Source organism: Bos indicus x Bos taurus, chromosome 3, assembly GCF_003369695.1.
Source record: "Bos indicus x Bos taurus breed Angus x Brahman F1 hybrid chromosome 3, Bos_hybrid_MaternalHap_v2.0, whole genome shotgun sequence".
Lineage (NCBI taxonomy): Eukaryota > Metazoa > Chordata > Mammalia > Artiodactyla > Bovidae > Bos > Bos indicus x Bos taurus.
The window spans coordinates 89,601,781-89,623,790 of NC_040078.1; the positions used below are offsets into that span (position 1 = coordinate 89,601,781).

Here is a 22,010-nt window from a genome sequence, read left to right on the forward strand (position 1 = left end):
AAAGGTAATAGATGCTTATTGTAGGAAATCAGAAAAGTACAGACGTTTGAGGAAGCAAATAGAAATCTTATAAATCTCAACTTGGATGTTTTTCAGAAAGTATATGGGAGGTGACCATCATAAGCACATAGGACCACATCTACATTGTTCTCTATTCTCAGCAGCCTGCAGTCTAAAACGCTGCTGTAAGCCTCAAGTCGTCTAGGCCTTTGCCTTCCTCTCCTATGATAAGCAGAATTTTGGCTTCAGTAATCTTATCCTGGCTTTAATACCTATAAATATGTTATGTGACTTGGGAAAAAGGAACTTTTTACATGAAATTAAGTTTGCTTACCGGTTGACCTTAAAATAGGGAGATTATTCAAGTGAGCCCTATTTAATAGCATGGACCCTGACAACCAGAACAGTCAGCCAGTCAGAGATATAGTGAAGAAGAGGCAGGAAATGTCTGTTACTCACTTTGAGGATGAAAGGGGCCATGGACCAGGCAGTAAATGTCTGTTACTTGCTTTGAGGATGAAAGGGGCCATGGACCAGGCAGTAAATGTTACTCGCTTTGAGGATGAAAGGGGCCATGGACCAGGCAATGATGCTGGTCTCTAGAAACTGCAAGTGATTCCCAGTGAAGAGCCAGAAGGGAAACGGGCCTGTAGTCCCATAGCAGCATGGAACTGAACTCACCACCAACTTGAATAAGCCTTGAAACAGATTCTGCCCAGAGCTTTTCCCTACTGCTGCTGTGGTTGTCAGCCTGTGTTGACTTGATACTGAAACACCAGCTAAGCCCACCAAACTTCTGACTTACAGAACTGTAAGATAATAAATTTGTGTTATGTCACCAAGTTTATAGTAACTTCTTATGGCAGCAATAGGAAACTAATACAGTGGCTAAAGTTAGAGACTACAGTGCAGAACGAGGAAGACAGAAGTGGACAGATGGTATGGAGTCTCCAAGGGGTTAGAGGCAACCAAGTTCTACAACAGCTTTGGCTGCAAACTGTTAATTGACATGCAGAGTATCAATGACTGAATAGAAACAAAAGAGCTTTCAAATTAACCAGAGACTTTAATTTGATTTTGTGAAAAAAAGCTTGGAAGCAATCATTTCTCTTTTGTGTTTGTTACCTGTGAGCTTATACAGTGCAAATATTAACTAGGGAGAACCTGTAACTATGAAATGCTGTGTAATTTAAGAGGACACCCATAGCACACAGTTGCTGGAAGACAGATCCTTCCACTGATCATTTAACATTCACAAAAGAAAAATATATATATATAACAAAACTGAAATTTGCATCTATGGTTATTAAAACACAAAAGCACTAAGAGTCTGGTCTTTTTTTTTTTTTTCCATTTTTTAAATGAATTATAAAACATGATCCCAATTTTAACAGTTTAAAAAATTATCTTACTAGATTTGTAATCAAGTGCTTTGATGGGTAAATATATCAGCCTATGGAACTTTTTTTCCTAAAGATGTTCTTGAAATTTTTTTGAACAATATCCAATCTTATATTTTCTTATGATTGTCATGGACACAACAGCCTAATGGCTGTCAACTTTCAGTTTTGTTTGTTGCACTCCAAAGTCACTGTCTATTTAAGCATATATGATATAGAATACAAGCATTCTTCCTAAAACAATATTAACAATTACTATGCTCAGAGTTCACAGTTCTATAACAATTTTACATTAAACACTCAAAACATTGTACAACCATAGATATTTGTGAGTAGTCTCGAGAAAAAGCTGTAATTTGGTATGTTAAGGCATCTTCAGCCAACATATTAAGAAGTTCTGAATATCTCTCGCAACAAAAGACGAATTTAATATTTGAATATTTGATATTTTCAAGAAATTTCAAAAGTCACTTAAAAATAAGAATACCATAATTTGTGAAATTGTGTTCCTAAACATTCTTCTACATTCTTACCACATAACTTACCTAAAATCAAGATACTCATCCTATCAGTATCAACGATATCTATTAAAAAAAAAGGGATTTACATTAAATATGATGATAAACCCTGTATTTAAACAAGGGCCTCCAAACAGTTTCTCACACATATCTGTGAGGTAGGTTATACCCATATTTTATAGATGAAAACATTAAATGAGGTTAAATGACCTGCTGCTGCCACAGCAGCCAAACTGAGAATCAGATTCCAAATTAGATTTTGTTCTTTGCTCTGCATTATTTCTTTCCTTTACAAACTTTTTAAAGGGTTGAAATATAAAGATTGCTATTCATTGCTTTCATTTTAAAGCCATGAGAAGGCAGCCAAACTTTTACCAAGGTGACTGAAAAAGTGAAGCGACATAAACAGACACACCTGGTGAACAATTTCTGACAGTGACAGTGAGGTCTGGCCAAAGGAACCGACAGCAAACAGGCGAAAACAGTGCAACTGTGGAGGGACGGGCAAGTACAAATGAGGGGAGTCAGGGCAAAAACGAGTTTAAATAAGTTTTTAACATTATTATTCCTACAATTTAAGAGAGAAGGCACAATTAATTAAGGTGTTTTGCTTTTTTAGTGGGATCTATTTCTCTTTTCCACATTAGGAAACCATTACCTGTCTAGAAAAATGGTTTTTATTTGTAACAAAATTTAAAAAGGACTTTTACTTGTGAAAAGTGCAAGCTTAAATTAACAGCAAAAAATTAACTGTGCAGTTCTCCTTGGGTAGAATGTTCCTATTCCTTCCTTGAAATTATAAATCAACACAAAGTAGCAAACCTTGAATTAAAAAATTCACACTGTATGAACCTTGTCAAAATTCTGTATATGTTTAAAAGTGTTGTCATGCTAGCACGTCCTATAAACACTTCACTTTTTCCTCCAAAGAGCCTCCTATGCTAGGATTTCCTTAATTGCACTTTTTCAAATGTAACTTAAATTTACATACCCTGTTTGTCCAGATAAAACCATGAGCTACTTCCATAACATCTGGACTGTTTTATATATAAACAGTAGTTACAGAAAGTCACATACACAACCATGGCTGCAAACTGGCATTGCTGTGCAACGCCGGCAGTAAACACTGACTCACAACATTAACACAGTCCCACAGTCTGATCACTTCTAGACCCAGCCTGATTCTTATCAGGTTATGGCTGAAAAAGCTGAATTAAAACTTAATCTGGTCTACACTGTGGGTCCTGTTCTTCATGTTATTACTGTTCAGTGGCATCAAATGCATTATAATTGTATATGGAAAAGGCTGGTAAGGATGCCAGCAACTTGTGTAAATAAGATATACTCTTAAGAGCTCAAACATAAATTACATTTCAAATTTCTGTAAGGTCTGGAAGAATCTGTATCAAGTTGATAATACTTGGTAGTTTGTGAATAGAAATATACTCTATGAGAATAGTATCTTATCATCTAATATGCATATGAAATGAAAAATTACCAATTTGTATATGAAATTTAGATAAGCCTAATTTAATAGTAAAAAATGATAATTTAAGATAGGAGTTGGGGCTGGTTTTACTTTTTTAAAAAGCACTGTGCTACAAGAATCACATAAATAAAGGGAGAATCATGGCCTAAAAGGTTTCTTCAGTAGTTTTAAGCACCCTCAATAACTTAGAAGTACTTAACAAAAATCAATATAATCATAAACACATCTAGTTAGTACAATCAACTCATTCAAATAAACTAAAAAATATTAAGACTACTTCATGTCACTCTAAGACTTGAAAGCAATGCTTCTGTGTTTATTATTTAACTACTAAGATGTTTCAGTGATTCAGACTGTTTCCCCCAAGGGAAGGGGGCACATAAAGTGATCATCATTGAACATTATATGGCATTAAAGCTTGTGAAAAGCTTTCTGGTCCTGCTTTCTCATTTGGAAAATCATTAACACACAAGGTGATTGTAATGTATTAAATAAATTAATAGATATGGAGGGTCTCTGGATCTAAAGTGACATGAAAGTTGCTCAGTTGTGTCCAACTCTTTGCGACCCCATGGACTATACTGTCCATGAAATTCTCCAGGCCAGAATACTGGAGTGGGTAGCCTTTTCCTTCTCCAGGGGATCTTCCCAATCCAGGGATCGAACCCAGGTCTCCTGCATTGCAGGCGGATTCTTTATCAGCTGAGCCACAATCACCATTAAGATGTATGGAACACTTCCATCACTCCAAATTTGTCATCTTTTGCTTTATGGAAAGTATACATACATGCTATTAATATTTTAACATATTTGGTTTTCTGGATGATTTTCTCATTTGTATTCCAGGGGGGCAGCTGTGTTTAGAAAAACATTCAAGTATGTGTCTTCAAAACACCAAGCCAAGCAAATGTATATCATTCACATCAGTATACAATCTCTCAGCATGTAAAAAGTGAACGCTAATACAAATCATATGAAAAGGCAGAGAAGAGACAATTTTAAAGCTCAAAGGTAATCCAGAGGTCTTTTAAGCTATCCCTTCCACTTCAGAGGTTATAAAAATGAGGCCCAACACAGGATGTGACTTACAAACAAATTGCACAGATCCCTCATCCAGAATTTTAGAGTCTCTGAGATCTATTATTTTAAAAAAGTACATTCTCTATTTAAAAAGTCACAGAGTGACAAAAGTATCAGGTAAAGAAATGCCAAACTGAAAATGTGGAGGTCTTTTAAAAAGAAATAAAAACAGACAAAACTGTGAATATGTCTAGCATTTAGATACCTAGATTTCACAGTCATTAACAAGATTTTAAATTATTAATCAGTGAAGAGACAAAGATGCAATGCCTCTGGCAGGCAGATTCCAAGATCATTTAGTTTATAAAATCGAAGGTACATTGCTTAGATTAATTCAATAAAATGTACATTTTCAGATAAATCCAAATAGTCAAAGAATCTGTAACAGTTGTCTATGATTATTTTCTCAATTATGTCTTATCTAATATAAAAATCAATTTGTATTCCCTGAGTACAAACTGGCTAGGGAATAAGAGAAAGCAAGCCCAGGATTATGTAACTGTCATAGGAAACCTATTTGCAGAAAGGAAAGGGGAGACCTGTCTGCACTACATATAGCCAATTGCCTGACATGGAATACTGTTACTTCTGAATAATTTAGGCTCCTGGATTCTCTTTACGGCTAGCAAGTATCAAGGAATGCAAACACCAGAGGTTACAAAAGTGTTTCAAAAGTCTGTTGATCAAAACAAAAGCCCAACTTGTAATAGTCTTGCCTCCCACCCTACATATGTAATTTGGGATGTTGTTTGTTCCTTCATTGAAGAATAACTGGAATTAGGTCTAAATTTGGTGTCTTCTTATATAAAAGTGTTCAGAAATGTTCACTGATTACACTTTCTGAAAGAAGGAATCAAAGCTATTGACTCATTACCCATTGAGCCAAAGCATTAGTCACTAGTCTCTTACACCATTTTTAGAAGTAATCTTATTTAAGGTTTTTCAGTTATCCATTCAACACAAAAAAGAATAAATTTTGCTCTCCACAAAATACCAAACCTGATTTAGACAGTCAAAGTGCTATGAAATAAGTTGTAGGCATGCAAAATTCCATTAACCCATTGTTCGCTCAAGATGAATATGTATACTGGTTAAAATAATTCTGATTTTGAATCAGAGTCTCTCCAACAACTGATAAGAGCAAATGAAATCTTAGTTTTATTTTTATCTACCTAATTATGGCAACCTGGTAAATAATTTTCTTAAAATCATATTTTCTGAATATGCTTTTCCTCCCAGGGGATAGTAAGTTTAAAACAATGTTTAAATTAATTTGGACAAAGCAAGATTAAACAAATTTAAATGATTTTCTTTTTCCACAGAAGAACTGGTCAAAGTCTTTAATGATCACATCCTTTGTCATCTTCAAGCAGGAGAGCAACATGTTTCATTTATCAGACTTGCTCAATGAAACCCCCTTTCTGCAGAGCATCTCACAGAATGCAGTTTCAGAAATGCCGTTCTAGAACCACTATGGACTCCATTTCCATGACATAGCTAAGACTTTATCTGTAGCCTAATAATAGAGTTCTCCTTCAAAATCATAGCATGAAGAAAGTGTTCCTACCCCCGGTCTGTCTACCACATACCACATCCACACTCATCCAGGTTACAAGACTGAAATATGGGAATTTAGCAACTGATTCTTTCCCTCGCCCTGCATGAGCAGCAAAGAGACTCCTATGAAAATGTTCTAGACCTATTACGCTGGACTGAGCCTCCTGTAATCCTCTCTCTGCAGACCAATGTATTACACCATCTACATTCACAGAAGAGCTGTCTCTCAAAACTTCAGCACACAAGAACCCAAACTGTGACCCTTGGTTCTCTGAAAACACATAGCTATCGAAATGTAGATATTCATAAATACTGGCAAGAATGAAAAAATAGTAAATACTTTTTTAACTTTAAAAAACATGATAACTATATAAATCAATTTTAATATGTTTCTAACATCTGATTTATTAAACTAAGGAAGTTAAAATGCCACTGGATTCCTTCCTACTGTTTCTCTGCCTTCAAAATTATTAGGGATTTTGTCATTGGGAGTAAGGAGTCAGATTATTTTGAAGGTCATCCCATTAACAGGTAAATATTATGAGGTGGCCCTGTGTTTTCCAAAAGAGGTATTTACACATTTGTTGGGGCCAAAATTTTGCCAGATGTATATATACATCAAGATTAATGCAGCAGGACTGCTTATCCCTATAAAAATATACACAAAAAAGTTTATTTTGATGCCACTAGATGGCAATATTTCAAAGGTTAAAAAAAACACCTTAACTGCAACCCCACTCTCTTTCTCAAATTGCCAAACAAGGATTCCTTGTATTTTGATATTAAGTCATACTTAAAAGTTATGTAATACCATTTTTTAAAGTTCTGCTAAACAATATTATGTGACACACTGCAAACTCCTGACTCAAAACTCTTTAAAGACAGACATACTTGTCTTTCCCAAACCCAAGAGAAATTTGGTTTAACATTCTCATTTGCTTCTTGGTAGAAAACACATTTTTTTTGGCAAAGAGACAAAAACCTGTCAAGGAAGTGTTCACTTTTTGTTTTCAAGAGCTTAATCACTTAATCATTTCTAGGGTAAGTCAGGTGAATGAGACTGTTAATTACAACATATTGAATAAGATGAATAAATACAAATTAGATAAATTACACATAATTTAAAAATTAAATATTTTTTACTAAAACAATATAATCAATGGGCTATTATCTACCCTGCTTTTTATATAGGGTTTTTTTTTTTTTTAAGCCTGAAAAAAACTTGCACAAAGCCAAAAATAAAAGTTTGGTTTTCCTTTAAAAGCACTGGTATACAAATACATATATGTATATATGTAAACAACATACATATTTATTCAAGAGAGAATTTTTTTGAATGTTTAAGGCTTCCCTGCCCTAACAGGTTCAACAGTGAAGGTCACAAGCCTACCAAGCTTTGGAAGTATAGAAAAGCCCTTAGGGCCAGAACAGTGTTTCAAATTGGATGGCTAGCAACCAAGATGTAGAACAAAGAAAGAGAACCAGAGAAGATTTCAAAACTAAGCCCATCAGCCACTAAGGATCAAACAATAAACAAAGACAAAGGTGATCAGGGGAGGTGAGGGAGCGGGGTGACTACAATAGCAAACTTCTGATGAGTAACTGGCATTACAGGATGCAAAAGGACAGGCACACACACACTCCTTACCACTACACACAGGAAGAGACCAGAGATAAGAGTTCTCTCTAAGGGACTGTTGACATTTTGCTTTGTTTCTTTTAACTATTTTATCATGCTTGGTGGAGTACAAAAATAAATACAGTGAAAAAGAACTTGAGAAAGGTAGACTTTGAAGGCATGTTGTAAAATGATACAAGTTTATGAAAAAGACAAAAGTTGTAACTCCAGATGTTCCAGTACTGAGTAGAACCTTGAAGGCTCTTATATATGTTATTCAGGAAAATCTCAAGATAAAGCCTCTGGTTGGTTATAGCTGTTTTGAAGGAACTTGGAAATGACCATTACCTGTCTCAGGACCACAGTCCTTCTGTTGAACACTGGGCAATATCTGCAGAAACTGCTAGAATTTGGTTCTAAAATTTGGGGGAGGGGGATCTGGCTCTTAAGATTTCAACATTTAAATACTATCTTACTAATATATATGTTATTTTTAAATCTTGTGCATAAACACAGCTTAAAACCTGCTGAAATTTAGGAAGCAAACTGGATTTACCTACACTAAACAGTAAAGCAAGATGTTGCCAAACCACCTGTTGACTGAGATGGTTCACCAGTAAAGGTATATTAATCATCTGTAGTGAGTCCACAATTTCAGGTTAACAATAATCATGAGTGTTCACATATTAAAGATACTGCCTATGTGAATTTATAATAGGCAAAACAGAATTACAGATGTCTACAGTAAATAAGATGTCAGACTTTTTCTTTTCAGTAAATTTCAATGGTACTGTGTCCCCTGAAGACAGTCACGGCTCTCAACCAGTACTTCAGAATATGTGATATCCATAAGTAAAATAATAATTTAAAGAATATATCTGATTTTCACAGTGCAATAACAGAAAGAAAAAAAACTAGGGAAAGATCATCAGCGTGCTAAAGTAGTGATCAGACTGGCACACATTTCAAAAAAATCCATGGTGTGACTGCCCAGGCGAGGTGAGACAGAGGACGACATGCTTCCGGTCAAAGAGCCCGTGAGAGAGCCAGAGAGTGAATGGCCCTCCGCAGTTACAGAATCCAAACTGGACCGTGGTCTGTGTAAGCCAGCAGCAGAACAGGACCGCTGAGGTGTTGAGGAACCAGACCTCTGCTCCACCACCTCATCTGAAATGGACCAAAGAAAAGCAATTTACATGAACAGTGTATTCGCCCTAGCCCTTCCTATGAAGGTATCTTATTCAGAATATTAAGTGAACACATCTGAGCTAGGGCATCCTGGGAGCCAATGTCATGTTGCAGGGTTTTAGGAGTAGGGGTGGCAAAACCTTTTCTCTCCTGACTGTGAAGGACATCACTGTCCAACTGTAACACTGCCACACAGTCAAAATGTGATGCCTGAATCCTTCTCAACATACTGTTTGACAGTAACCTTGAAGTCAAAGTTTCCTGACACCCTTTTATCTGAAGAAAGCACACCTTTGGAGGATTATTTTCTTGCAGTGTATAAACAACAACAAAAAATAATTAAGATAAAAACAGAAATTACAATTGCACTGATTCTTCAGAGCACACTGCAATTGCCTGGCGGAAGGGGCAAAGGAAATCTTGTTAAAAATGCTGATTCCCAGTTTCCCAAGGACCCATCTCCAGAGATTCAGATTTGCTAGGTTTGGGAGAGTTCCCAAGAATCTGCATTTTAATAAGAACTCTGGGTAATTTTGATAAAGGTGTTCTAGGGACCATATAGACACAGCTATAGTTTATGGCAGTTTAAGAATAAACTGTTGAAAATAGCTTCTTTAACTCTGAACTCAGTTTTCCTCTGATTCCATCCAGCAGTGGACCCTTGGTTTATTCTGCTCACATCCCACTTGGGCCTCTGAGCAGAATAAGCACATTTGCTCAGCCAAGTATGACTCTCGACTCATACTAGATCCTTGGACGTGACCACCTCCCCTGACTCCTTTGCCTCTTGGATGGCCATGGGCATAAAATCCAACCCAAATCCCAGGAGAGGCCTATCTGGACACCATGGCCACCCAAGATAAAAGAAGCTAATCAACAGGGAATTTTAGATATTATAATGCTTACTGATAAAATATGAAAGGAGAAGTGTGACAAAGAGCCTAATTCAGCTAATTGTAGGTAAAAATTATTTCCCTATTATTCCTTATTTTCCTCCACAGTCAACACTTTAAATGACTCTTTTTTTAAATGAGGAAGCACTTCTCCAGAAGAAGTGCTAGATTAGAGATTTTCCTCATCTTCAATCCTTTTTGTTTCACTCACATTCTTAGTTAAATCTAGGTTACTAAAAACCAGTATAGAAGACTACCCACCATGTCTTTGAGATGATTTAACATCTTGTCAACTAGTGCCAAGTTTTATCTTCTCAGAGCTCATGCTTGCATGGCTTCCTTACCATCAATGCTTTTAAAGTCCAAAAGATAGCTTCTGTTGTCAACCAGGTACAGCTGTAAGCTCATTTTCACATAATTGCCAGTCACTGGATTTCTTCTTCTTACACGTAGATGGTATGCATTCACTACCTAAAATGAAAAATCTTCTTTATGGAAAAACATTCCAAATAAAAAACTATAAAATATTTCCATTATTTTTATTGCAAAGAATAATATCTAAACAAATAATTGGAAGGAGTGGGGTAGAGAACAAATTTCTGAATCATTGTTTACATTACATAGTAGTTTAGTATTTATTTAATCCCCACTAACAGTACTGTGTGGGAAACTGCTACCCACCGCAGTATTCTTGCCTGGAGAATTCCATGGACAGAGGAGCCTGGCAGGCTACAGTTCACGGGGTCGCAAAGGGTTGGACATGACTGACTGACTTTCGCTTTCAACAGTACTATGTACAGCAATTAAAATTGAAAGGGAACTCAGAGACTCTAAGAGTCTAGCCTTCTTTCCAGACACGCCTCCACTCTAAACCATATTTTGGCTGCCAAAATATTTTGGTTTCCCTGTCTCAATTTGAATACCTTTAACTGTGAATATAGAACAGACAGAAAAAGGAGATATAACATGTTAATGGTTTGAATCAGGCTCTGTTAATAGGTACTGTCACAAAGTTTAAGTATCATAGTAATCTTGTGAGGAAGGTATTATTTGCCTTTTGAGGATAATAAAACTGCAACTCAGATAAAGAAAATTCTAGTTTTCAAAATACCTTATCAAATTAGTTCCAAAAATTTCTCAATAAGGACTTTTAAAGACACTAACATGTCTTTTTTAACTAACTCAATAAAACTGGTTCAGAAAATGGAGATATTCCTTAAATGGTATTAAGGAAATATTATTGTTTATTCCCTCATTGCTCAGTTGGTAAAGCATCTGCCTGCGATGCAGGAGACCCCGGTTTGATTCCTGGGTCAGGAAGATCGCCGGAGAAGGGATACGCTACCCACTCCAGTCTTCCTGGACTTTCCTTGTGTCTCAGCTGGTAAAGAATCCACCTGCAATGTGGGAGACCTGGGTTTGATCCCTGGATTGGGAAGATCCCCTGGAGAAGGGAAAGGCCACCCCCTCCAGTATTCTGGCCTGGAGAATTCCATGGACTGTATAGTCCATGGGGTCACAAAGAGAGACATGACTGAGCAATTTTCACCTTCACTATTGTTTATTCATTCCATATACAAATAATGAAATAAAAACATGTCAAATGAATATTTACATGGTATGTTTGAATATGTTTTTCTTCCCTTAAAAGTACATTCACAGTCCTTAAGAAAGAACAAGGGTAAAAGATACTTGAAAATGAAAAACAGATCCCCCCACATATAGTCAAATAGAACTGAAATGAATTTGAATACTAATAAAAAACAAAAAATACTAATAAAGCAAAATGTGGGATGAGAGTAACAAAAATACATCATAACTAAGGACTAAAAATACTAGCCAGATAAGAAATTTTCTCAATTTACAGAAAAGTATTTGTTTACTAAATAAACATGCCCTGACAGTATAATGTGTATCAACTACTTGCACTACAGCTACTGGCAAAAAAACCCCCCAAAAACCTGCCCTTAAAAAGACAGAGAAAGGTAAAAATATACTATCTTTGAAGACACATGACTGTTACTGTTATGATACATGCTAAAACAGGTGGACTATTTTCTCAAGGAATTTCAAGTTGATTAAAACCATATTTCTCAGCCAAGAATGCTATTCTCTAATTCAAAAATATATAGGTCCCCAACATCAACAGTTCTTCATCCTTACGAAGATTTGTTTTGTTTGGAATGCACATGGTACATTATTGGAAAGAATAGGATTTATCAGCCCATATATTTATTGAGACCACTAAATTCACATCAAAACCAACTTTTTATTGATCTTAGTATTCAATTCAGCAGCTCAGACAGGCTTACTATACAGAAAATGGCTTCTACAAATGATCTTCATATACTACAATTCCCTACCTTCCATTCAAAATCCAGCTGCTTCATAGCTCGGTAAACTTCAGCCATAATGTCATATGGTTTGCTTTGACTTCGGATTCCAAGATGCCACTTGGCTTTTTTCACAGCTAAAGATTTGGGCTTCGTTGTATTCAGTGCATCCAGTGGACATCGTGCTTTAGGGCTGTCTGCTATAAGAGGTGGCATCCTTTCCGGATGAGGTTTCAGGCCTGGGGGAATATGCATGGTACTATCATCCATAAAAGAACCAGTTGGGGGACTAGAGGCGAGGTAGAACTCACTGGCTTGGTTCATTATTCTCCGATTGTCAATGATAAGATGATAAGCCACTGCAAGCTGGTCTTGAGGGTCACCACTATATAAACTGTTCATTACTTCTGATTCTGTACACTCAAATTTTTCACACACTTCTTTCACAGCCTCATCATCAATGACGTTAGCATCATAGGAGGGGTCTTCAGGAAATAAGTAACTGGGCAAATCTTGTTTAAACCATTCATGCTCTCTAGGAAAGATACCACAATACACTATTGTAAGAACATGCTTTGGCAAGTCCCAAATAATTTAGACATGGGGCAATACAATATATCAGAATCAGAAAGACCTGGGTCTCTAGTCACTTACTAACTATGGGACCCTTGGGTAAGTTCATTAACCCTTGCTCTAGAGTAACTATGATTATTCAGACTTGGGTATTTTGCTGACATTTTCACAAAAAGAAATAAAATAAGTCTGTCACTTCAAAGGAAACAACTGGCAGTACTTGGTGCCAGTGATGAAATTCAAGCTTTCAAGTAAAATGTTAGAATTTGGCTTATAACGGAGTTCTATATATATATATATAGAATTGTATATAACAGAATAATTTATATATGTTTCCATAAGTTTGACAGATTCTCAATATTTAATAGACTTTTCTACTTTTAGAGTGAAGAGGATAATGCCTATGATTTGATAGTATATAATGAAATGTGTTACCATCCTGAACACCAGGCTATCTCACTAACCCAATATTTTCCATATGACCAATGCAAGATGTTACATAGTCACACATGGGCAGAAGCTCCACTCAAAAGGCAAAACAGACCCTGTGGATTTCAATGTAGTAAAGTACAAAAGTTCACTGGTGATTTGATATTGCAATTAACATATTAAGCTTTGATTTAATATCAAAGAAAAAGATCTAACTATATGAAAGGTTATGAGAATGTTCCTCCCTTTTCCGGCAATATCTGAGATCAGATATGTTTCCTAGACTTCAACTAATACAACATATTGCAACAGATGAATCAAGAAGTAGGCATGAAAACCTAGCTGCTGTCTCTGATTAAGAGGATTTGAAAAATGTAAAATAATGGTACTCTTGTCATCATATTTTGTTTTGGAAAATAAGGTTATTTTTCATAGGAGACATATTATTCAGAATAACATGTTTACTATTATTTTTAAGTGAATTAACTATTTAAAAAATTTTTCACTTTTGATTTCTAATCTGAAATTGGTAAAAATAACCTGCATTAAAAAAAAAAGACCCTCTGGAGTCCTCAATTTTAAGACGTGGCAGGGGGGAGGTATTCAAACCAAAACATTTGAGAACCTAGTCTCCTAGATCTTATTTTCACACTATTCCAGGCCTTTACACATGATGTTTACTACTGACACCCTAGAATATCCCATCCCTTTTCATTTAATTAACATATACTATTTCTTCAAGACTGTGTAACCATTGCTACAGGGTAAACTGGGCACTCCCTAAGCTAAATTCAGATCAGTATATATTTTACCTGAATGCCTTCTACTGAGTGATTAATTCATTTATGAATATTTATTGTGGTAAAGGACATACTGTGGTAAAAATGCACACTCATTCACACAGAGATTACATTCTAGCTGAAAACAGACTAAACAAATACTCTCAAAAATAAACACAGAATTACAAATACACAAATACAAAAACCCTGTGATAAAAATTATGAGTGAAAAGCACAAGGTAAAATAAGAGTGTTTAACTCAGAATGGGAGGTGAGTGCTTAAGGAAGCCACTCTCAATAATATTTAAGCAGAAATCAGAATGATTAGAAGTCAGCTAAGCAGAGCTGGGGAACAGATATTCCCAGCAAAACAAACAATATATGCAAAGATTCTGAGGTTAAAAAAAATGTTTTCCTATGTTCAAGGAACTGAACTGAGGCCAGAATCATGAAATCATAATAAGTTACTGGTTGGAGTGGCAAAAGATATCAGGTTTTTCTGACAGCTGTAGGCTATAAAAATGGTTTTGGGGCTGAACCTATGGTTGATGATAATAACAAAGGTGTTAAAGAGGCAGGGGTGACATGATCTAATTTGCATTCTGTGAAGATCATTCGGCTTGTGATAAAGTAACTGAATTGAAAAGATAAAACTAGTAATGATGAGGAGGAGGAAGACGCTAGTGCAATAGTCCAAGTGAGAAATGATGGTGTGCCATGTCTTGTGGATATATACAGAGGTGAAACTTCTACAGCTGCTAGTAAATGATACTATTATAACACTCATACTTTTTCACAGTTGTTACAGATTTTTATACTAAACTGAGAGCTCCTTGAAACAGGGACCATGCTTTATTCACCTGCGTTTCAGTAGCCAGGACAGAGCAAATGCTCAATAAATGTGGAATGATGAATAGACAAAGAAGTAAAAACTGAATTATTAAAGTATTTAATTGCTGTATAATGATAATAATAAGCACCTCAATAAACATCTGGGCTTCCCAGGTGGTGCCAGCGGTAAAGAACCCGCCTGCCAATGCAGGAGATATGGGATGCAATTTCAATCCCTGGGTTGGGAAGATCCCCTGGAGAAGGATACGGCAACCTACTCCAGTATTCTTGCTTGGAGAATCCCATGGACAGAGAAGCCTGGCAGACTACAGTCCATTGGTTCACACAGAGTCAGACATGACTGAGGTGACTGAGCACTACTAGCACAAATAAACACTTAGTAATCAAATGACCAGTAAGTACTAATTTTTTGAAAAGAATTGATATAAAAAATAAATTGCTACATATCTAGCATTTTTAAAACATCAAACTTTAAAATAGGGTAAACACTTTTGAATAAACTCCAAAAATTCATTCTTCTATTAAAGCAATGAGATTACTAGCAGAAACTGTCAATATTAACTTTTTTCAGAACTCTGGAAATTAACCAAAGGCTTGTAATAATCTGAGGAGTGTTTTTTGTTTTTTAAAAAATGGTTGTGTCTCAATAAGAACAGTGAGATTTTTGACACTTTCAGTTACCCAATATCCACTTCCTCTTCTCAATTTCTATGGTGGCCTTGAAAACCAACAGCCTCACAATCATTTTAACCCCCAAAACTAGCACCTAGAACCACTGGGAAGCAAATGGGGAGAACAGGCTTAGAGTTCTCCAAAAGTCCTATCCCCAGAGAACTGTCATTATTAGACAGGGCTGGCAGATCTCTGGAAACCTCTTCTGTCAAGCCCTGTCTTCATCTGACCTGACTTAGTGTTCCATCTGCAAACAGCCTTTTGTCCAGAACACTTGTCAGAAACAATCAGTGGCAACTGTCTAACATCCCAGCTGCCAAACAGCAAAAAAAGAATTGGAGCAAACAAGAAGCTGATCAAAAACCTTGAAAGGAAACATTAGGGACTAAGTTCCATAGGAGTCCTTAAAATACTCTTAAAATCCTAGAATTCACAAATGCAGGACTGTTGTTCATGCCCAAGAAAGCCCCTGATTTCTCATCACTGATTGACTCTGAGGCTCTAAGCTAGAAAGAATCAAGACTAATGCAGAATTATGAACTTCTCATTAAAATGCTGAAGACACACCCCAACATGGACACAGAATCCCTCAGCAAAGGCTGGGAGACTGATTAGATCAAGGCCTTTAAGGAAATCTTTCTCTAGCAATTAGCTGACCATTAAGCTAATGAAGCAGAGACTTCAGTGGCCACCCTTGACAAAGAATACAGACTTAACAGAATTAGTTAAGTAAAATCACTAAGTAAATTAAAGCAACAACAGTGTACAACAATTATAAATTCCAGGCATCTATGCAAGAGAAATAAAAACATATGACCATTTAAAAATGTGTACATAAATGTTCATGGCAACATTATATGAACCAAAATTAGAAACAACTCAAATATCCATTAATAAATGGATAAACAAAATGTAGTTTATCTAAACAACGGAATATTTTTCAAGCAAAACATTAGTTAAGTACTGATATTCTACGCCATGAAAGAACCTTGAAAACATGCTAAGTGAAAGAAGCCAGACTCAAAAGGCCACATGCTGTGATTCTATTTATATGAAATGTCCAGAAGAGGCAAATCCATAAAGACAGAAAGTAGATGAGTGGTTGTCAGGGGCTGCAAGGAGGAGGAAGTGAGTACAGAGCATCTTTGGGGATGAGAAAACTGTTCTGGGATCAAAGAGTGGCGATGACTATACAACTTTGTGAACATACTAAAAACCACTGAATCATACAATTTAAAGAACAAATTTATGGTATGTGAATTATATCAATAAAATAAATGTTTAAAAAAACAGAAATAATCTAAATTTTCATTTCTAATTAATTCAGAAAAAGAACCACAGTTCTTCATAATAATAACAGTGCCAATTAAAAAGCCATACTTTGGGATAGGGGGAGGACAAATCAGGTGATTGGGATTAACATATACACAGTACTATATATAAACTAGATAACCAATAAGAACCTACTGTACAGCACAGGGATCTATACTCAATATTTTGAAGTAACCTATAAGGAAAAAGAATCTGAAAAGGAAGATATATACATGTGTGTATGTATATGTCTGTGTGTGTGTGTGTATGTGTGTAAATGAGTCACTGTGCTATATACTTGAAAGTAACACAACACTGTAAACCAACTATATTTCAATTAAAATTTAAAAAAAATTTTAATGATAATAAAGCAACCCTGAACATGTTAAAAAAAAAAAAGTCATACACCCAGCTTTTAATTTTAAGGAGTCAATTTCTAAACAAGGTAAGTAGTAACCAGGATGTTTATGAAGGTTCATCTGAAACAAAATCAATTCATTTCAGATGGGTTACTACACAGCCTCCAGAAACCGTCTTTCTGTCACTGCTGCCTAATATCTGATTTTCATATAAGACTTAAGACTAAATGAGCTATAATGACTCCAATCAAATTGTATAAATTTCACAATGTGCGCAAACTTCTTTAAGTGCAGCTAAAAGGTCCTTATATATTCACTTTAGGATAGTATTAATGGCTAATATTATATGCTGGGCATTATTCTAAAAATGGGAATTATATTAGAATGAATACTTGTAGTTTCTAACATTCAACTGTGTCTAGACCTATAGAAATAGTAAATTCTTATGTTTTAACCTAAGACTATCCTTCAAACAAATCCACTATAAACGATGTAACTAAAGCACAATGAGGTAGGAAATATGCCTATAGCTAACAAAGAATCGGAATTTGTGATTAGACAGTTGAACTTCAGATCTTTCATTTTAACCATAACAACATACTAAGCACTACTGAGCAATACTAAGCTTAAAGCACTTAAAGATATGAGTTTCCTGAAGACAATGTCTGTCTTGCCTACCAATATTCCCAGCAATTAGCATAAGACCTTGAACAAAGCAGATGTTAAATAACTGTTAAGTAAATAAAAATGATTAAATGAACAAATAAACACAGATGTATTTTCTAACCTCCAATAGCCTACCATCTTAAGAGAAAAAAAAAAGATATATACAAAAATAAAAGCATACCTTAGAGATATTGCGGGCTTGGTTTTAGAACATTGCAATAAAGTGAATATTGCAATAAAGCAAGCCACCAATATTTTGGTTTCCCACTGCATATAAAAATTATGTTTACAGTGGGGCTTATTTATAGGATAAGGCCAAAATTGATGTGTGATCTAGTAGGTAAAGGCTTAGGATTCCTTCCCTTGGTCCTCAGATTTAGGTAACTCATTGGCCTTTTCTTTGACCAACATAGCACATATCAAGATAGTTAAAATAGCATGCTTGAAAATATATATAAAGTCTCTTTTACCTGTAACTGTTTAAGCCAATGAAACCTTTCAAATTTTATTACTATGGGGCTTTTATGTAGCACTTTACATTTTCATGTTGCTTATAGTTTTATTCTACTGAAATAAATGAATGTCATAAAAAATTATGCTTAGAGTATCTGTAGACTATTAAATTTGCAAAACATTATGCCCCCAAAACAATGTATGTCTTGATTAAAAAACACTTTATTGCTAAAAAATGCTAGCCATCATCAAATGAGATGAGGATTCCACAAACCTTTAATTTGTAACAAAAAAACAAAAAAAAAACACACCACAGTATCTACACAGTGCAAAAAAGTGAAGCACAATAAAACTAGGTATGCTGGAGAAAGGATGGATGTCATAGGACTGGTGTAGCAATACGGATTAGTTGAAGTAGTACAGGTTCTGAAATCAGGCAATTTCTCAGCCCTACTTTTGTAAAATGAGAATAACAATAGCTACCTATTAAACTTGGAACTTCCCTAGTGGTCCAGTGGTTAAGAATCTGCCTTCCAATGCAGGGGACATGGGTTCAATCCTTGGTCCGGGAACTAAGGTCCCACACGCCACAGAGCAACTGAGTCCACACACAACTAGAAAACCCGAGCACCGCAACTACTGAGCCCTTGTGCTACAACTAGCAAGAATCCTGCACGCCATGATGAAGAGCCCATGTGCCACAACTAAGATACGAAGCAGCCAAAAAGAAAATGAATATATATTGTTTTAAAAAAGGAAATACTATAAGCATTTAAAAAAAATAAGAGCTACCTATTAGGAATCAATGCAAGAAAATACGTCAAGTATCTAGCAAAATGCCTGTTATATAAAATCATTCAATAAATTAGTAACTCTTTCTGTTGAATTGTATTTTGTCAAATGAAGAATTTCCAAACATTAAATACAGAATATGAAGAAATCTTAAAATGATGAAAACTATAAATTCAAGTTACTACTCAAATTAAAATACACTTGCTCCTTGGAAGAAAAGCTATGACAAACCTGGACAGCATATTAAAAAGCAGAGGCATTACTTCACCAACAATGGCCTGTCTAGTTAAAGCTATGGTTTTCCAGTAGTCATGTATGGATGCGAGAGTTGGACCATAAAGAAGGCTGAGAACCAAAGAACTGATGCTTTTGAACTGTGGTGTTGGAGAAGACTCCTGAGAGTTCCTTAGATTGCAAGATCAAACCAGTCATTCCTAAAGGAAATAAGTCCTGAATATTCATTGGAAGGACTGATGCTGAAGCTGAAGCTCCAATATTTTGACCACCTGATGCAAAGAGCTGACTCATTAGAAAAGACCTGATGCTAGGAAAGATTGAAGGCAGAAGGAGAAGGGAATGACAGAGGACAAAATGGTTGGATGGCATCACTGACTCAATGGACATGAGTTTGTACAAGCTCCAGGAGATGGTGAAGGACAGGGGCGCCTGGCGTGCTGCAGTCCATGGGGTCACAGAGTCAGACATGACTGAGCTACTGAACAACAACAACAATTTTAAGTCCTGAGATGGTTGCCACTCTTTTATACCACCCACATTATGTGCAAATTAACTTCTCCTAGTAGGTTTTTATTTACATTATTCTTCTAAAGCTTGTGAATATACAGGTACCTGTTTAATATAACAGAATTGGTACTTTTATTATTCTAAGTACATGTGCTGATGTGAACAGGTACAAATATATATACATATTAGCATATTTAATGCTCTAAGGAAAAGCCAACTAAGTGACCTATTTACTCTAAAGAACTATGAACACAAAAGAATTTTCCCCTGCTAAGTTGTTCATTTCCATTCCAAAACTAAATATGGTACTAATTTACAATTTTATATTTTTATGTATGAGGCCTGGAACACTAACAGAGGCTAAGGGAAGAAGACACAAATGCAGCAGGAATGCAAAAGAGATCAGCAGCAGTCACACAAACAACTACCCCAGCCATCATTTAAATATTTCAAGAGTCAAGACAAGGCAGAGTATTCAGGAAAGATGTTAAAAGAATGTGTTTGCAAATAAATACCTGATGAAATGTCAGGTAAGAACAAAAAACCCTCTAAGAAATATGACTGATAAATAAAACACAGAGGGCAATGAATCATCCTGACTTGTGTGTGCTATATAAAGGTCATATTCACAGTAACACCAGCAACTGCACTTTCCAAAGTTTCTCACATAACAAGAAATCCTTCACAGCAAACCCACTAGAGGCTATTTTTGGATTCAAAATCTTAGCAAAACTCTTTATGGTTTATTTCATCAACTCTATGTAAAATATATAACTCTCACCCTGTTTTTTTCCATTTGAAACGTATTCAAATACTTTCTGAATGTTTACTGTATTTCTAGGCCTTCCAGCACTGTATATACAAAGGTGCTAAGACACTCTCTCTACCCTTTTATAATTACAAGAGAGGAGAAAGATACACTGAAAACAGCCAGATACAAAATGAGAATGAGAGCATGAACAAAGTGTGGAAATCACAGAAGTGCAAGCAACTGACCATGCCCTGGAGAATCAGGAGTGATTGCCCAAGGCAGGTGATAAGTGAGCAGAATTTTAAAGGATGAATGGAAACTTTTAGGTCCGAAAGGGCAGAAAAGGTATTAGAGGCAAAGGAATAATACAAACAAAGACATGAAGGCATAAAATATGCATCATTATATTTGAGGAACAAGGAAAAGTTCACTGTGGCTGGAGCTCTGGTACAAGGGGTAAGAGCAGGAAGAAGTAAGCAGAGCCTTACTATGACAGGCCTTGTATGCTTTGCTACTTTAACTGAAAAGTTTGGGACACAATCTGAAATAATTAAAAGTTGAATCATAGGGCCAGGTTTACATAATAAGGAAAGTAAAATCCATATAAAGTGTTACAGTGCCTAACATAAAGCAAGCATTCAGTTAGTGGTACTAATATTAATACTAGAATATGTACTTAATAGTCACAAAAAGAATATTCACCTTATGTCTTTGATAGTTGCTCGTTTCAGGGGATCAACCTGCAGCATATGCATCAGGAGAGTAGCAACAGAACGATTGAGATATTCTGGGATGTAAAAAACACCCCCTCGGATCTTCTTAAACAGCGTAGGCACATGCTCATCATCAAATGGGAGGGTGCCACAAAGAAGAGCATACAAAATAACACCGCAGCTCCAGATATCCACTTCAGGACCTGCATACAGCCTAGGGGAAGATGACAGCACAAAACTGAAGCGCAAGTGTCACTTCTCAATTGCACGCACCCTACTTCTTCTCTATGCGCCTGTAGACACAGTGCAGACTCCAAATGTATTGCTTTCCAAGCTCTTTAATGAAATCCATGGCCACTCCCCAACACTCAATGGTTGGTCTCCAGAGAGAACAATTGGTCTAACCCATTGCGATTCAAATTTCCCAAGAGAAAACAGTACTTATGTGTATTTGACACAAACTAAACTGAACTTACTAATTAAAAAGTATAAAACTTTCTGTGGTTGATTTTTGATAGAAACATCAAAGTAGATGACCATAAACTTTAAGAAAAGCAATACTATATAGTGTATTAGTGTATAGGCTAAATCTTCTTACATAAAGCAATTAAAAGACAAGACAATGTATAAAAAATAGAATGTTTATGCCCAACAGACCTATTTTAAAGAATATTTGAAATAGTAAAGTACCTAACTAGTTCTATAGCAATCTCTTTCATGGTATTCATGCTATATCACATTATCCTGCATAACTACTACTTTCATTCAAATAACCTGGTGGCTCATGGGGCTGAGACGACCTTTATCCAGAAAACCTATGCCTAGAATGCTGTCCCTTTT

At 35.8% G+C, this 22,010-nt stretch overlaps 1 protein-coding gene across 2 annotated transcripts in view; it reads right to left on the reverse strand.

Annotated features, from left to right (window-relative positions):
* Positions 1–1,046: 1,046 nt before the first annotated feature.
* Positions 1,047–22,010, reverse strand: part of PRKAA2 (protein kinase AMP-activated catalytic subunit alpha 2) — a 79,367-nt gene continuing 58,403 nt past the window's right edge. For both annotated transcript variants that reach the window (XM_027537127.1, XM_027537128.1), the window contains 4 exons: positions 21,160–21,384; positions 12,107–12,611; positions 10,088–10,214; positions 1,047–8,829 (listed from right to left, as the gene is read on the reverse strand). In XM_027537127.1, coding sequence (XP_027392928.1) covers positions 8,591–8,829; positions 10,088–10,214; positions 12,107–12,611; positions 21,160–21,384 — 1,096 coding nt within the window. In that variant the 3' untranslated portion in view covers positions 1,047–8,590. The remainder of the gene's footprint in view (positions 8,830–10,087; positions 10,215–12,106; positions 12,612–21,159; positions 21,385–22,010) is intronic.